General features: G+C 37.0%; 1 protein-coding gene across 6 annotated transcripts in view; it reads right to left on the reverse strand.

Moving 5' to 3' along the window:
* Positions 1 to 19,046, reverse strand: part of DCAF6 (DDB1 and CUL4 associated factor 6) — a 142,424-nt gene that overhangs the window by 53,015 nt on the left and 70,363 nt on the right. For 2 of the 6 annotated variants that reach the window (XM_090058935.1, XM_090058945.1), the window contains exons 9-12: positions 18,110 to 18,229; positions 17,560 to 17,805; positions 12,493 to 12,660; positions 5,439 to 5,498 (exon numbers count right to left, since the gene is read on the reverse strand). In XM_090058935.1, coding sequence (XP_089915061.1) covers positions 5,439 to 5,498; positions 12,493 to 12,660; positions 17,560 to 17,805; positions 18,110 to 18,229 — 594 coding nt within the window. The remainder of the gene's footprint in view (positions 1 to 5,438; positions 5,499 to 12,492; positions 12,661 to 17,559; positions 17,806 to 18,109; positions 18,230 to 19,046) is intronic. The other 4 variants (XM_090058962.1, XM_090058981.1, XM_090058952.1 and 1 more) reach the window with 3 other exon arrangements.

Here is a 19,046-nt window from a genome sequence, read left to right on the forward strand (position 1 = left end):
AATCAATGCAATGGCCTGATCTTGCTTTGCAATACTTGCTTCAGTGCAAAAATAATCACTACTGGTGACCCATAAAGCAGCCACCATATGCTGCTGCACAAAACTGCGTGAGCCTGAGCGAAACTATGGCCTGTGTTACGAACCTCAGACTAGGTCAATATGAATGGTTCTTTTTGACCTTAGAAACTATTCCAGGATATTGCAGGTAACTCTCCTACTCCATTTTACTGTTGTAGCGACTTCTAACTCTTCAAGACTTGAGTGCACATAGACATTGCTTCAAGTAAATTATATAGATAGCTATATACAACAACTATCACAACTACCTTTAAAGTAGAATTAGTAACTGTTTGGAGAAAGAAGTTTAGAGAAAAGTAACTGATAAAAAAAAGTGGTAAACTTTCAGTAGATACTTCCTGGCTATCTTCCAATATATAATCTTAGATTTAAGAAGTTTTGTAACATTAAGTCCAAATTGGATTCGATTCGATTTTTAAACAAATGTTAATGATATAAAATTAACACTAAAATCATGAGGAACAGACAAGCCAAGAGGCTGGTAATGACGTATTGAAATATGGGTATCTAGGTAAGTCCACATTGCTAATGAAAGCTGTGTGGGTGCTACGTGTTATAAATTAATTCGTTCCTGTCTGGTACTTAAAGGACCAGTGTCTACAACAGAAAATTGATCACAGACTATTTTCCAATCACAATAATAATTTTCAGGAAGAATAAAGAAAGAATGGACAGGGGAAATGTACTATATAGCCACATCCCTCACCCAAGCAGGGCATTAGTGAGGAAGCTATGCTGCTGAAATTAAATAGTGAACTTCTATCTCCAAAGCTAATAACCTATGTAGAAGCACTAACAAATTTAAGTTACAGGGAGCTAGTGAGTGCTGCAAATTCTTTGGAAAGTACTCCGAAGAAATAACCATATCAGAAAACCTGCCCTACGTGTGATATCATCATATATGACAAATGGTAGCATCAGACATTTACCAAATTTTCACATACTTCCTTGCAATAGGAAAGTATATTCTAGGGCAAAGTCCACTTTCCAGCTGCTGTTATACAAAAAAAAGTGAATTCCTGTTCCCTTTCTAATTAGAAATATTTAATTTCATTCATGGTTTTATGCATAAAGAGCAAGAGAAAAACTCAAAATCCATTTATATTCTCATAAAATTGATTCTGCGCACATCAAATTAATAAAAAATAAAGCTCTGCACTGTGAAATGTTCATAATGCTGAGGCACATCTGTACTTTGCCTAGCTAAAAGTTAGAAGCTAAAGACGCTGCTATCTGCTAGGAAGCAGTACTCTGAATAAATCCGCGTGTAAATTAAAGGTAACCTGTAAAGTGTTGTACTGATAATATAAAACTGTTTGTATACTAAGAAAGAAAGAAGCATAAAACTTTAAAACTATGAATAGTAATGCATTTTAATGGAGTCTGAGATACTCACTCACTCATATCCTGAGAAATATGAAGCCTTCCTGGCTTCAGACCACCCTTCGTTCCAGTTGCCATGCAGTCTGCATCATAATTAAGAGCTGCTCAGAGAAGCTTTGATGCAGCACTTTTTCCATCAGAAAACACAGATGTCTTCAAAACTATAGCTTCAGGAGCAACTATTTGGACAGAAAGGGTTTCTTGCAGCCAATATGGTCAAAACCAAAAACAGACTCTCCCCGAGCAGCCAATGGCCCAAAAGTTAGGGGATGCTTCCAAGTCTTCTCTGCCCGATTCAGAGCAAGAATCTGAACCTCATACTCCCCTATTCCAGTTGAACTACTGAGCTCATTTCTCTTACTCCTCTATGGCCAATAGATATTTTATTAGTTATTTATACACAGTGGATCGGCTCCAGCAGAGCAGACTGGCTGAGGCAGAGTGAGATCTATTATACAGCGTGGTGATTAGGGCATCTGCATGGAATTTAGGAGACGATGGTTCAAGTCTCTGCTCCAATGAATATTTATTATACAAAGTGGAACAGCTCCAACAGAAGAGACTCGGTGATATGGCACTCCCAAAAAAGCTCGTTGGCTAGTGGGTAGGGGGCTCATCTCTAACAGGGGAGACCAAGTTCCTTGTCTGAATCATACAGAGTAGTCTCCTGCAGGGTAGGTGGGCAGGCACCTTTTCATTAAAAACATTTCAAAACGTTTCGGATCCATTTGGATGCAGAACAAAAAATGGAAATCATGAAACACTTTTCAAGATGAGAGAATCATTTCTCATTTGTCTCTCCTGATGATCTTCACACATTGAGTTTCTTATTCAACCTTTACCCATCTATCCTCATGAAAAGGAAGTCAACAGAGAGTCAGGAGTGCCCACTCTAGAGGTATAACTGTAAGTATGCTTTCTTTGAATGGAAGAGGTTCAAAACTATGATTAATTTCAGGGGACAGGAGTAAGTTCTACACAAAGACTCTCCACCACAAAATCATCAGCAACAGCTGACTTCAGAGGTAATGGGGGAAACCCTGTACACTGGAAAATATTATGGCCCCTGACACACATTACATTTAAGAAACAATTAACAGGCTAACTGTGCTTTAAATAGTAAATGGGCAGCTATGCAACTCAATTTAAGACATAATAATGCAGTAAATGAGCCACAATGTGGCTTATTCATATGGAGAAAACTTTCTTGCTTGTTTGTATCATGCTTTAAACTGAAAATGAGGTCAAGACCTGCAAAACCCCATGTGCTGCCTGTGTGCAGCAGCCCCATGCCAGGCTCCCCATGCACCAAGACCTGTCAAAATCACACGTGCCTCAGCTGGGCAGTACACATCGTTTTATAGCTCCTTGCATGCAGAACTGCTTGTCAGCTAGGGTAGCGACTGGCTATGTTCCCGGCTGGAACTGACAATCAGCTGATTGGGTTCGTCTTGCTGAACCACATAATGCATGATAGGGATATAATCTCCAATCCCACAACTGCATGTCCTGCATGTCCCGCAACTGCATGTGGCATGGAAGGACATGCAGTTGTTGGGATCAAGAATTAGATTCCATCACGTCTTAAAGTAAATGTCTGTCAGGGTGCAGACAATAAAAGGCTCAATAAGTGCTTTGGTTAGAAGAACTGAAACCAAACTAATTCAAGATTAGTCTGTTCCAGTAATCAATCCATTATCCAAGTGTCCTAATTTTTGTCCAGTTTTAGGTATACTGTTCAATCAGAGAGTATAATGCACTCTTACTGGATAAGGAGTTTGTCAAAGCCCCCATTTTTCAAAGCCTACACTTTATAAGACTTGTAAAATTTTCGAAATCCACTGCCCAAAATAGTCTAGGAACTGGAAGAAGGGCAAGGGAGAGGGTTAGGGTTAGATCTTTTGTCTCTATCCCCCCCAAACCTGATGGACTAGTTAAGAAGTAATGTATTGGCACAGGATGGGTACACACAGTCACCCCTCAGATTTAGCAAGGGCCTCCTCGGACACAGTTCCCAAAGCATTTTGCAACAAGTGTAATGCCTGAGAAAACTTCTGGGTGTGTATAGCACTTCTTTACCTTTCCATACCTGCCAGTTCAAGCAGTAGTTTAAAGCCACAATGCTGCTTTTAAATTAATGTATACCTTGGATAGTGTCCATCTGTTACTGAACTGCAGCCACTGCTGAGGTGAAACACCAACTGAAGACTATCATAATCCATCTGAAGTCTCAAGATTATATGCATGTAGACAGTATTCAACAACTCACAGTAGAATGTGGTTAGAATAGTAGCTGTTTAAGCATATGGTTATAATAAATATCATGAGATCTTTACAGACCAGAACTGGTCATAAGAAATGGTGATGTCAATATCATATCCAGCCCTAACACCAAACTAACTGGTATTGACTCAACACTGAATCAAGATAGACAAGCATGACTGTACAGGAGCACTGACACAATGTTTTGTGTCAGGCACGTGCATTCTTTGGAGGTTTCCCATCTAAATACTGACCCAACCAGGCATGTTTTAATTTTAAATAGCTGATTTGATCATATAGCACAAGGTAACATAAATGCAGAATGTGGTCAGCTTCACACCCGCCCACCATTAACCAAATGATGCAAGACAGATTTTCTAAAGCATTACTTCTCTCCTAGATTCCTAATCTATACCAATCCAGGTGACAGCCTCCTCTGTTTGTAGGGATTTGGCAGATTATGGTAAGAAAGTCGCTGACTTAAATGAAGCTTCATAAAATAGGTGTCAATAAGGCTCTAAATAAACAAAAATATTTTGTTTCTATGGCATATTAAAACAAACAACTGGTTTTGCAAAAGAAAATCTCACATAAGTGCAAGAGTGTAAGGCATTATAGAAAACTGCAACTAGAACTTTACTACATTTATGCAATTTCCTGTAGTATTACACAAGGTAGTTCTAAAGTGAATTAACCAACTTGGAAAGATAACAAACAACTCCTATACCTTAGCCTGATTTCTGGGACCAAAAGCTTTTTGATGTCTTGCAGATTTATTTTCACCACTGCTGGGTTCTAGCTGTGATCAGAGCAGATAAGCCTCTCAGCCTTCCAGTAAAATTCTACAGACTACTGGGGTATCCTAAGTATGCAACTGTTTTGAGGCTCACATCTAGTTTCTACTTTATTTTGTTCTTATCAAGAAATATTTTAAATCAAGGAGTATATATCAAAAAGAATGGCACAACTTTGCCCTTAGTTACACACATGTAACAGCAGGCAGAATGTAGCTCAGTGGAGGTTAGCATCCTATATGAAATTTCCTTTGACATCTGTAAACACCTCCTCCATAAAGTAAGACTGCTCTTGCTATATATAGCTAAAAGTGAGTTTCACAAAAGAGACTCTTCCTAAGAGGTTACAGAAATTTGCCATCTATAAACATCAGCTTTTAAAAAATGTAATTTTACTTTGGATTAAAGCAATCCAAATATTTTTAACACATTTACAGTTTACCCGAGTAAAGCCATCACATATATAGTGAATGACAGGCAAGGATCTTTGTGGGTGATACCTTTTAATGGACCAATTATATGGTTGGGATAAGGTTAGACAAACTTTTGAATGCATGGGATTCTTCATCAGATCACATCCCTGTATATTGCATCCTTATCTATTGAATCATTATATATATATATTCATTATTGTATACTGAATAGCATTATGTATATAAAAAGCAGAATAAGTTGGTGGCAAAAGTTTGGTTTGTTTGGGTTTTGTTTTGTTTTTTATTATTAGTTTACACTAGTCCTGAAGAGCTTATAATTGAGTAGTATGAGGCTTTCAACTGCAGGTACAATTAAGGAATTCTACTTTATGAAGATAAACAGCATGTTAGACTGTTTATCATCCTGAAATGCAAATTAAAAAGGAAGCCTGGAGTATGCACTGGAATAAGCTATGATTGGGTATAGTGTATATCCTGTCACACGCACCCTGTTGCTCATCAAGTGACATGGTTCCAAGCTGTTTGTTAACCACAGAAGAAGGAGAATCTGAAACAAAAATGAGATTTCAACTTAAAATAAGCAGCAGAAAACTGCACAGCAATGTCACGATCATATGTTAGCTTAAAATAATGCAGCAATGTAAGAAAGCACTGGATTTGTTTCTTGAGAGGCCAGTAATTATCTACATGTGTTAAAAGAAGCAAAGCCATGTTTCAAATCATTATGCATTCCTTCAGGCAAGCATTTAGTATCTGCCCTAAAAGTATGCTGACAACACTACATCAAAGCAACTGTCTAAGAATTTTAACTCATACCTTAAGTATCAAAACCAAAAAGATGAATTCTTGGCAGGGTCTTAATATATTTATCAGCTTCTTTATGGCAAACTAGTTGAGATTAGCTGACAGAGTTTAATTCCAGACAATAAACTATAATACATATTTTAAACCTCACTCATGTTAGGAAGAGCAAACAGTCACAACTCTTAAATCTCATGCTCCAACTAAACTGAATTGCTTCTTCAAGCAAAAAAAAAACCAAAACAAGAGCAACACCCCCTCAGTTTTGTTTAAAATCTTAGATAACAGTCTAACAGTTTCAAAGATACTTTAACCTTCAATTCAAAACTATACAATGTTAAGTTTTAAGAACTGAAAAGAGTTCATAAATAGTAGCAAAAGATTTTTAAAATGTAGACTCTGAGGTTGCTGACAGATGTGAAAAAATGTGCTTAATCAGAAGAAGCAGCACATTAGTTTGATCTGGCTTTGCAGCACCTTACTTTAAACTCACTCGGCGGGACTTTCTGGCGCTTTTATCTAATAGCAGATTCAATCACCTATTAGATAAAAGTTCCAAAAAAGCCCCACTACAGCAACAAATCTATACAGATGTTAGAAGAGCCAGGTTCAGTTAACATGATGCCTCTTCTGGGCACACACTGGGTTTGGCGCAGGCACACAGGGTTTGAAGTAAAGCACCATACTTTGGGGGCTTTTTTTTTTTTTATTTTTTTTAAGTCTGTTAAGCAGCCTAAAATACTGAAAAAAACAAAATCTCATACTTGGCATATTAGAAAATTCAATAGTTCTGCAGACTCTTCACTTCTATAATCTCAGTAATTTGATAAAAATTCATGAACACAAAAATTCTGTTTACAAACTTCTATGAAGCCTCCTTTTATAGCAGAAACATTCAGAACAGCAACTAAGATCAAAAAGTGAATTTTCTATTAAACATTATCAGTTAATTACCTAAGGTATAATACCTATTTCATGGTATGCACAAATCATTCACACAGAAATTAAGCAACCTCTGTGAAAACTTTTTCCCTTGTCATTTTTTAGAACTACAGAGATCTTATTTCTGGGTCACTTAATATTAGGCAATGTGCATGAATTAGTTCAGTATTTCAAGCAATGCCTAGGCTACTATATTGTGGTTCTGTTCATTAGTCTTCTGCTGTGAACAGATATAATACATGAAAAAGGGATTTCATATCCTGTATTATAAAGTGATTCATAGTATACTAATAGAGATTTAATGTTTACATACTGTTTACAGGAGGTGAAGACTGGCATTACTGAAACAGAGGTGGCTCACCTGTCCCTACTGTAACTATGAATTCTGCTTCAACAGAGAAATGAAGGTTCGCCATGCAAATAGAAATCAGATGGTATTCCCTCCCTTGCAGTGCAGGTGAAATGGCAGGGTCATTCCTTCATTATGCTGACCATTCCTTTAACTAAGGCTATGGCCTTCAGATTGCTCTACCTTGTTTTGGGAAATGAAATGGTGCAAGATGTTCCCACAGATTCAAATGATGCACTTTCTGACAAAAATGAGTCACTGGAGTGAAGTATTGCACTTTCCATGAACTGTAATATACTTCATAGGAGCATCTACAATTTAGCACAGCAGTATTTAAACTGTAAGCTGAATCATAATTTTAAATCACAGGTCCAAGGAAAAAGGTGTTGTGGAGAAGCATAACTTAGAAGACCTTCCATGTGCACTGTGTACAGCTCGGCCTATATAATGATGCTGCACACACCTCTTCTGTCATGCCAGGCTAGCTTCACTCACAGAGTAGAATCCAGGACCATTAACACACCTTTTTCTATAAGCCTTTATACAAGAGGCAAAAAGGATGGGGACAATGAAAGCTTCTTATGCTCTTCCTTCCCAACTTACCCAAAAATAAATAGCTAGTCACAGTCTAGCCATATATTAAGCACTCCAGTTCTTGTTCTATGCTTACATGTTCTTTCATAACAAGGAGCCCTTTAAATGACAAATCATTAAGAATTCTGTCAAATACGTTGTTGGCCCAGAAAAGTAGGCAATGCTAAAATCTTCACCTCAATTCCTTAATTCAGTTTTATGTAATTTGGGATGTGACCAAACTACCATATTAACTGCAGTTTCACAAAAATGGGGCTGCAGCTAGTCTAACCCATTGCTCAAACCAGGATCATATGCACCTCCACCGTTTGTCTATTCTGTACTTACAAACCTTCAGTAACAAATTCAAATATCTAATTTTGCAGACCAAAATAACAAAACATAGCTATTCAATGGAATGTAGATATTTTACAGTAGCGCATATAAGAAATAGGTGTTGGCATGAGTTAATCAATAGAAGTTAGCAATAAGAAGATTTTTACATTGTCCCAACCATCTTCCTGTTAAGGCAGAATTAAATCAGCTGTACTTTTAAAAATTCAGCTCAGTGATTTCTGATTTTATTGCATTCGAAATATTTCATTTAGTCACCAAGCGATTAAAAAAACAAATAGAGAATGGGCTAAACATCTCATGTGGCACTGTAAAGAAAAGGAATCAACATGTAGTTATTTTAAACTCACTTTTTCTCTCCTTTTCAAGTCCCCCGAAGCCACAGATCGCCAGCTCCCATTCCAAGTGGCACTGCAGGATTCAAAATGCTGGGACACCAGAGCTCAGGCAGGGAACTAATCAGGAACATGGAACCAGCCTAGAGAAGGTCAGGTTAAGTGCCTCTTTTTTTAATATATGGCTTGGTTTTGTAAAAATTCTGAAAAAATATTATTTAAAATCCTTTGGGATGAAGATTTTGAAAAAAGAATATCAGCAAAACTGTGCCATATAGTTAAAAAAACAAACAGAAAAATCTTACTTACCTGAGCTTCCACAGGCTGGATCTATATCCAAATGCAGTTCACCACAGGTTGTGATGTTCCCAGCATACTCTAAACTGAAGCACCACTTAGCAAGGGAGCTGGAGAGCAGTATATTTGGAGAACCTCAAACAGAAATGTAAAGGATAAAATATAATTTAGGACTCAGTTGCATGCTGGAGGATCCTGGATTAAACTTCTAATTAAAGGCAATCAATACTTAAAAATGATATACAAATCTTTTGGTCAGCTTACCTATTTTGTTTTTTTTAAATAAAAAAATCATACCCATCTCCCAACACAACGGCACCCTACAAACATCTGCATGTCAACTAAGTAACAAGCAGGGAATGAAAGATGCTTTAAAAAGTCTGAGAAACACTGTGCACACTGTAAATTAATATGGAGAACCTAATAAATATATATTTACTTTTGTACTTAGTTTTGTGAAATGTAATTCCCCAAAGTGATAAGCACTCTATCGCATATTAAGGAATTTAGAGGCATTTTTAGGACTTGGCATTTACAAGTGAAGAATTTGGTTCTGATAATTTCAGTCACTCATCCACTCCTAGCAGAAAGCCTTCATTTATAATCAGTCATGATGCTGCACTCTCTCAACCTTAGACATGTTTCCCTTGCCATGAAACATATTATTTGTGATCAGCTAGTTTATGCTTACTGTCACTTTTCAGATTTAACTCTTAAGAAAATGGTGGCCAGAAGCTCTCAAGGGAAAAAAACCTCAGTCCCCTTCAAAATTCTAATTTAGCAATCTTTAGGTTACTTGTACATCTTTTTAGCCATTTCCCTGATAACTGGTGACACATATGACCTTTTGTCAATAGCAGGTTGAAGCAGGTACAACAATTTAGAATAATCCACTCTTCTTGCATATTGTCCTTTAATTTTGTATAGCATCTAAATGCTGTGGGAAAAGTATAACAGGTCAACACTGGAGTGCTTGCTTAGTCTATTAAGTAAAATTTTTGTGCTGCATAAGAGAATGTATAAAAAATTAAGTATGGGAAGCATGCTCTGCTTCTGAAATGCCACTGCAATTACATAATACTTCAGCTGGGGTACAAAATAGAACAAGAGATCTCCCCCCATTAGAGGATGCAAAACTTTTCTCCCCTCCATGTCAATCGAGTCCATCAGAAATGAACACTTAATTCTTTTCCCATTTTTCAAGCAGTATGAAGGTGTGATAGCATTTCCCAGAACAGTGAAGATCACTTACTGCGCATTCAGTTTTCTCTCTTAAATACAATCATTAACAATCTTTTGTAGAAATTAAATATTTACCAGACAGCCTAATAATGTAGCAATTTTTTTTCCTATTAATCTGATAAAAATTTCTGCCCTTTACATTTTATCTTATTTTTTGATATATGAAGGCAATTCCCACCCCACCCCTGCCATGTCGACAATATACAGCAAGGACTGGGCTGCAAGAGGCTAGATGCGTGAAACAACATTAAAGACACTGCGCCTGAGCCAAATCACAAATTAACAAAAGGCAAGTTCTTACTCTGTAAGAGAAACACTACAATGAAGTACATTTTTTTTTTAGAGACAGAATCAAAAGCCAGTCTTCAGGCAATAATGTCAGATAGAGAGATTGTGTCTGCCTAGTAATTTATAATTTTAAAAAACTGAAATAGTAGAAACAAAACTATCCTGTTTAGTTTATTTAAAAAAAAACCAAAAAACCCCCACCTTCTCCAACCCTAAAACTTCACCCATTTCTATATCCAATTCTCTAAAATAAATAAATAATAATAAATAAATCAGGAAGATCTTTTTTCTGGTAACTAGATGAATTCTTGCAGAAGAAACGTTCTTCCACAAGAAAGCCTTTGAATGTTTGTATACACTCTTTTTTTTTTTTAAACCAGGAGAAACCTGGCACAAATGGAACATCTGTATGTGGCCACAGTTAAGGTCCTGTAAGTTCTTCCATTATATGACCCTGCTTTCAGTAGCTTATAAATTCTCATTTACCTTCCCCACTGAACAATGGAGTCTCAGTAACCACTCAAAATGTTTTAGTTCTAGCTTATATTTTTGTTTTGTGAAAAATTCAGGGTTTGACAGAGGTATGTGCTTTTTCTTCTCACTTACAAAAATATGTTGGACCTTTGTTTTTTGTAAAAATCTTTAAGTTCCAAAGGATGTTGAGGGCAGATAGTTGAAATTTAGAAGGGCTCTTAAGGAAGAAAGAAAGAGATGTGTTTATATATAGTTGTTACTTGGCTGAACTGGAAGTTCTGTAACTAACCCATGTGTTGGCAATTCACACTTGTGCCACAATCAACAAATCATGGTATTTGTTAAAAATATTTCAACGCTTTAAAATGATAGATGACTACACTCTTTTTAGCGTATAGCTGGAATGTAGTAAGCCGCACCTCATAGAATACACTTGGAGGCTTCATTAACCCATGTGACCTAATGGGATACCAAAACTGCAAAGTTGTATATAAAATGACATCAGCATGGCATGCAAATCTGGCTAGTTGATAATAACTAGACTGCATCACCCTTACTCAGGTTTTCAATGGAACTTTTGGAAAAATAAAGTACTATTTAATAATATTTAGACTGCTAACTCTTTTGAGCAGGGGCAGTTTTGTGCTGTTTGCATAGGGCCTGGTACATGAGATCCTGGTCCAGGGCTAGGTCTTCTAGACATCAGGAAGCAAATAAATGGTACCATAATTACATAATGATGACGACAACAATGAGCTAAATGGAAATAAAAGTGACAATCTGGCTTTAAACATAAAGGTGAGTCCATACAAAAACTACAGCCTATTAGAAAAAATGTTAAAACTGAAAAATTAAGCATTCATAATCCAGGAACTGCAAAATTAAGGGTTCATATGCATGACAAAGTACCCTATTTCTAATTAATGACTTACATAACATCTATTAACTGCTAATTAATCCTAGGTTTAAGAATCTTAGACCAAATCAGGCACAATTATTTTTTAATTGCTTACAACCACTGATTATGGTTTATTTTAAATGTATACTATTCCCATAAAGAATTTATGGATCATCCTACATGGAAGAGCAATACAACTGGAAAGATCTTACATGTCTGTGTTGTATATACAAAAATTTGCCATATCAAACACAAATGAATGATAAGCAAATTCTGGGAAAACCAGATGTACTTATATGTAAGAAGGATTTATAAACTGGTATTAGCATTTTTTTCAATCTAATTTTTGACCTGACAGTCAATACCATCTCATTTTAAACCTGCATTACGTGGTCTGCCTTACATTTCAAAGCCAAGATACAGCAGCAGCCTTTGATAAGAGGCATTTTGACAATGAGCAGAATGGAAGCATTTGTTGTAAAGGAAATATTCAGTAATGAGCAAAAATACCTATATTTTTTTGGTACTGGCTTGTTATTATGAAATGTTTTAAAACAAGTGTACCAAGAGCGAAGTCCATATTTCAATGCACTCTTATCTACTAAAAAGTCCCAAGTGTCATGAATTACTCCATCAAGATCACAACTAATAAACTTTGTTCAAGCTATCCCAGTTCTGGTCATGTGCAGCTCTTAATACCCTCCCAGAAAGTTGCCAGTGTGACTATTTGGGGAATATTTGAGTGATCTGACTTACTACTTAGAACTGTCTTATGTATAACTACATGCCACAAAAATACCAAGAAAATAAGTTGAAGCTACCATAATTAATCTCTCTAATCATGTGATGATAAACACCACCACATGCAAGGTATGTGAGCAGCATGTGCATTAGCTATCTTATTCTTAAAGGGAAGCATCTCAGCAAACAACAGCAGCACAAAACTATAACTACATCAGCTGCTTAAGAAACCTTGACAAATGATAACCTGAAGTCTGAGGGTCCTGTGAGGAGCCCTTACTGGAAGACTGATCAGAGCTGGAGGACTGTGGTGCTGAACCCTCAGCTAGCTCTCGCTGTCTCTGTTGTTCAGCCTTCTTAAGCCTCAGCCGCTGCAGACCCCTACGAAGTATAGCTAACTCAGGTGCCATTAATTCTGACAGACAGGAAAAAGAAAAAAGGGTGTAAAAGAAAGAGGCATAGAACATACAATAAAAAGAATGTAAAATGACTCAAGTATGAAGCAACAGCTATTAAGAGGAATAAAAGCAATGTACCGACTTTATGAAGAAGGTTACCAATAACGAACAAATTAGAAACATAAAGAAAATGTGTTTAAATTCGGGGGTTTTTTCTTCCTAAATGCATAAATCCCAGGAAGAGGTTCAGTGTTCATGCTACATGATTGTTTGCTATGCCAACATTTAATTTTCTCCATTTAACAGCTTAAACATATATTGATCCATCAGATAGTTTAAGTCACTTACTTCATAAAGTTATTTAAATGGAATTTTGATATAACCCTTCCTGCCAAATGGGAAAACATATAATTTTGAAACGGGGATTATGCACAAAGGTCACAGGACATGGCTTCCAAAGAGCAAACAGTAAGTCATAACAGTGTTCAAGGTATTTTATGTTAGTCTTCATTTTTACTCTCCCAACTGTAAACCATAAAATAAATTTTAAAATACTGGAAGTTGGTCCCACAAAGTAGTAACTCAAGGGATCACCAAAGATTTCCTGCTAATGGACTGCTTAAAGAAACCTCTCATGAGAGACCAGTTTTGAAACCCAACTACTCTCACCATGTCCTCGTCTTCCTATTTACCAGTTATAGCTGCTACATTTTCCCTTTTCCGTCAAGAAACAGCCTACCTCTGGTTAACTGAAATCTACAATTAGGAATTTAAGTCTTTTCTCTTTATGTTCTTACATTCCTCCTTATAGTCTAATATTCTTTATATTCTACTCCTTTTTATGCTTTGACAATAAAAAATAAGGTACAGAATGTATCTGTTGTTATTTATAGAGCAGCACATCTTCACATAAGCATACCACAATTTGCAGACATGAGGAAATCCGCTTAGAAAGAGAAACACCTCTATGAAATGGAAATATTCTAAAACTTTATGCTTTAAAATAAACAGCATCTAAGGATCTCAAAGGCCTTCATAATTTTTTAGCTTTACAACCTCATGCAGTGAGGCAAACAGGGATTAGAACTTATTTCACAAAATATACTGCTTGCCCAAGGTCATAAAGCAAATAACTGGAAGAGCCAGAACCTACTTAGATCTTGGAGTCCGACTACCCTAGTCTAATATCAGTTTTGCATAATACAACCAACCCTTCGGTTACTGATGAGGAAATGTGACATGAAGAAAAGGAAAATAAGTGTCTTAAAAGTTTCTGGCATGAAAAGATGATGTTCTATGAAGCAGGATCACAAATGCCACAGGACTCAACGTTTCTGGCTGCCCATACATGGACAGTGAGGCTGATCTGAAGGGCTGCAATTGCAATGCGTTGGAGCAGACTCCAGTGTCACATGGATTAGTGTCCCCACGCTGAAAAGTGGCAGGGGGGACACTACCTAACACTGATTCAACAAGTTTTAGTTAAAGCACCCCACTGCCATTTTGCAGCAGGGGGATGCTGATACACATAACATTCTAGGCGCTTTGATTAGAGCAGCTCTTGGAGCCTCTCTAATTAAAGCTCCTCCCCTCCCCCCCTTCCTGAAGCACATGTATAAAGGCCCTCTGTGAATAAAACTTCAAGTCACTTAATTTTTTTTAAAAGTTATGCCTAAACTTTTGATAAAATTCTAGTTTCCAGCATGTTTACTGGTTTAGTTCTAACTCCACCCATAAATCATGATCATAATTTCAAAAACCTATTCAAAATTACATCTCATATTTTAAACAGGTTTTTTAATTTTATATAAATTTCAAAGTTATTAAATTGTTTTAAAATTAATTAGAATCTTTGATCAAAAATATATCTTGCCAGAAAACGGAGTAAAGGGAAAAGTGCTACACTACTTTCTCTTTCTAGTTCAAAATTAAAGTGTTTTTAAAAATACATGCATCTCTGGATTTCATTTTTTCCCCCCAGTTAACTGATCACTCAATACAAAGAATGTTTGTGCAATGTAGAGCAGAGAAAAAAAGTTAAATTACATTTTATATATGTGTTGTTGCATAACCTTATAATTTGTAAGTAGCTTGAAAGAGTACTTATTCAAATTAATGTGAAAATTATCATGTTACTGGATATTGCCTAGCTTTTGTGAAGTGAAAAAGAGTGAAGCAAAAACCAGTGCATTAGCTTTATAGCAATACTAACAACTTTTTGTAAATAATAGGGTAATAAAAGTTTCCAGCAATCATGACTCCACCCACTTAGAAAAGGAAGGCTACCTCAAGAGAAAAAACAGTTTCCTGAAATTTGGCTCATCAACCTGGTTTACTGATTATCTGAAACACATTTAAGTGGTGTCAGCTGTACTTTCCTAACAGGATAATGTGCGCAGGCTTCAGATGAAGTGGTTTAATATGTGACCAGGCTCCAAGCACTGTATTATTTTTGTCTGGGATACTGTCTGCAGAGCTACATTTAAAAATTCTACAGGATATAATGAGCATTTCAAAGATAGGAAATCAGGTGTTCATCACATGGAACACTGCTGAAAGCACAGCAGGGCCAGGATTTAAATGCATTTTACATTCAAGCATATTTACTTACAATTTCAAGGGACAGATTATTAGAGGGGCCTGTGGGGAATGTAGCAAATTACAGTAGTGAGGAATGAAAACTATTTGTCTAACAATCCATTCTCCTCATGAATTCGTGCTCTATTTCTAAGAAAGTCACTCTGACCCACAACATGGTGATTGACCTTGATTTCACATGTCACTAAAAACTGGCAGTCCCCTCTCCAAACCAGCATCTGTTATTGCTTTCTCCATACTGATCCTAAAAGTCTTTTATTTTCTTCCTGATGTTTCCAGACCTGTTCCCCAGTAACACCTTAATCTATATATTTTGCAATCTTCTTCCACTTAGCCTTTGTCCTTTTCACCATTACGTTCAATATACTGCTACTGGCATCATCTTTTTCTTTTCCCGTTACCCCACTCAAATCATTGCTTATTTTTTTTAACTTAAATTCTTCTTCCTTACCTTCACAATTCTGCTATTCAAAATCTTACCACCTTCTACATCTCACCTATACCTACTCTCTAATTTCAATCTCTTACCCCATCTCAATCCCCTTGCTTTACTGCTCCCTTGTTCACATATTTATACCTTCAATCTTGTGCTGCCCCTTGTACTCCCTCTCCATCTTCCAAGAGCCCTATTTCCTCTTCCTTCAAAATTCTCCTTAAAATGCAGCTCAGGTGATAATTATTTCTAGTTTCCCCTCAGCAATAAGTTTCCTATTCACTTACTTTACTTACTCATTGTTCTGTATCTAAGACCAGAAGTTCCTTGCAGTCATGAACAAAATATTTTCTATACGTTTCCAGAGCTTAACATGATACTCAAATGATTTCTAATAAATAAAAGCTTTAAAAATGCAACAGTAGTGATGGTTTCAAATTCTGAGGTGCGGGGCTCTGTCAGGTTTATTTTAGCAGTCATTTGACTCCATATACCAGCCTAAGAAACTATTCTGCTGAAATTCAGACCAATTCAAAGAAATGCAGAAAGGTATATCTGGTTAAGCGAATGTGTTATTTAGGAAAGAAACTAAATAAATGCTGTTACAGAAATATATCAAATTCTGATTTCCTGCATTATCGTAACGTGGCCTGCAATAGGTCTCTTCCTTAATATGGAAAGTATGGCACAGAACACAGCCTTCAGCACTGGAATTTGTGGTCTTTGGTGTTCATCTATCTCAAAGACCAGAATAGCTGAAACCTGTTGTATTTTACATAGGTGAGCGCTTGAGTTTTTGGCTGAATCACTGGTTGATGAAATATCAACATCAACATGCTGTGAGCAAAAACTATGCACCACTGAAAGCCAACCAGACTAAGTAATGTGGATTCCTTCATAGGAGGTAGCCTACTATAAGGATGAATCAGGTTTGTGCTATATGATTACATTCTCTTTAATAAATACCAGCTTAAATCTTTAACTTCCCACTCTTTTTGATATTTAGGCAACAGCCCTGCTCCTTTCTGGCACCTGTCTTGAGGTGGGAGTCTGGTTGCACCAATCACAGCACATCAAATAAAACACTATGGTATAACAGAAGCAGCCTTGTGATGACTGCTTCTCAGAGTGGGGGAAATAGGAAAACCTCATCTGTCACCCGAGCACATCCATTTAGGACCTGAGAAAATCTCCTCCTCTGATAATGATAACACACACCGCCTGCAACAAATATCAGATACAGAGGGTACCTTACATAGTACTGTCAAACTCAAGTGTTCAAGACAAGAGCCGGGCATCAAAAAAAAAAATCTCATTTCTTTCCCTCCTCCCCCTAAATAAAAAATACACAACTTTAACTATTTTAATGTGTGTGCTAGTTTGAGCCTTAGGGTACAATCAGGTCTCCATATTTTGTCTATATAAGCACAAGACAAAAAACCCCTCACTTTTTAAAATAAAAATGGAAGGGGAGATCCTTGAATGAGGCAACTGGGGCTCAAAGAAATATACCAATTATCATAACAAAATCTTAGGAGGTCACAACACTGTTTATAGGTGGCATCCATGGGCCACTTTTATGCCCTTTACAGGTTTGCAGGACAAGCAGCCTATAAAGGTGGTAACTGCTCTCTCTTCTAATAAAAGAATCACTGATATTGCCACTGATCTTGCAGCAGTGACAGAATGGGCTGGAGTCAGAACAGAGCTCTTCAGAAAAGCGTTTCCTTATAGCCACACTTCGGATCATCAGGTAGCAATAGACATACCTAGTTTTCATTCAAGGTTATGAGTTGAACTATTAAAAATGTACTAAAGCTAAAACTTATTTTTGTATTTTAAATTTTCCCAATAAACCACCACATACAGCACTATTTCTCCTCACCAGACTGATGGAGCGTAGGTTGAGCAGAGGCCTCCAAAGATGGCCTTTGTTCGTTGTCAGGAGATGACAATAAGGAGGTTGAGGGTGGGCTTTCCATTGAGGAAGATGTTGAAGGAGCTTGGGCTGACATGGTAGAGGAAGATGATGATGGAGGTTGTTCAGGACCATCTACTTCCATTGCAGTCTCTGACTCACCCCTTGGTGGCACGCTGCTAGTAACAGGGGCATCTGGTCGACTGGCCCCACCTTTGGTTTAAAACACAAAACAAACAAACAAAAAAAACCCAAGAACAACTGCCCCACCAGTAACCGACTTTAAAAAAATACCTTTTTCTTTATTTGACACATTATATGCTCAACCCAGTAAACAAAACACTAAAATAAAAACCAGTCTGCCCCCAAAAGCTTATATTGTAAATGAACACAGATATCTAACGTCTGTTTTACTGCTTCCCATCAAGTTTGTTAGATTATCAACATTCTATTAATCCTTAATAAAAAACAAAACAAAAGAGTCTTGTTCCAACCTATTTTTCTGAAGGAGAATTACCTCTTGATCGAGATCTTCCACGCCCTCGGTTGCTCTGAGCAACTTCACTAGCTTCTTCAAACCATCTTGACAGCATATCTGACATCCTCTGCATTAGCGAGACATTAGGACTTTGCTCCCCTGTAAATACAGAAATGCTAAGAAAGAATTCCAGTGCATTCTTTCTTTTTCCATATGAGAACAGTGCTGAAGTTACATGAGATGATCGATCCTGAGAATGAAGTCTATCTTTCAAAACAAAATTACCACATTTTAACTTGAAATGCAATTTGAGCACTGAATTTTCTTGTTTCTCATTTTATTGATATAGGACATGTTTATTAGACTGTACTTTCAAAAAGTGTGTGTTGGGGTGGAAGATGAGGAAGACTGGAGTTAAAATGGAACAAGCAGGAGATACTGTATTTACATGAATTCATGATGTCTATAAGACAATCCCCAATAATTAGTCTATACATGGAAAAATATAAATTTGTTATAATTTTCCAAGTACAGGTTTCTCATTTTCCATGTACAGGTTTCTAAGTATTTCAGGTATCTCTTAAATGTTTTTCTCCCACCCCAGCCCACAAGTGCTCTGGCAGGGAAAGCAACATCAGGGGCTGAGAGGCCAGACCCCAAGCCTCTTACCTCTCTGCCTGACCCCCTTGCCCTCACCATGCCTGTGCCTGCCCTCTGTCCCCCCGGCACTTGCCCTTTTACAATAGATCCTAGAAGCCTAAGTCAACATACTGGAAGGAAGTATCTATGCACCTAAGGAGAGAAGGACAGAGTGCTATATGGAGATGACAGCTTTCAACAAAAGGAACGGAAAACATACATGGATTAGTTCTTGAAAACAAAGGAATCATAGATAATTAGGGTTGGATAGGATCTCAGGAGGTCATCCTGTCCAACCCCCTGCTCAAAGTAGGACCATTCCCAACTAGATCATCTC

Source organism: Crocodylus siamensis, chromosome 1 (assembly GCF_052110815.1).
Source record: "Crocodylus siamensis isolate JL-2025a chromosome 1, ASM5211081v1, whole genome shotgun sequence".
Lineage (NCBI taxonomy): Eukaryota > Metazoa > Chordata > Crocodylia > Crocodylidae > Crocodylus > Crocodylus siamensis.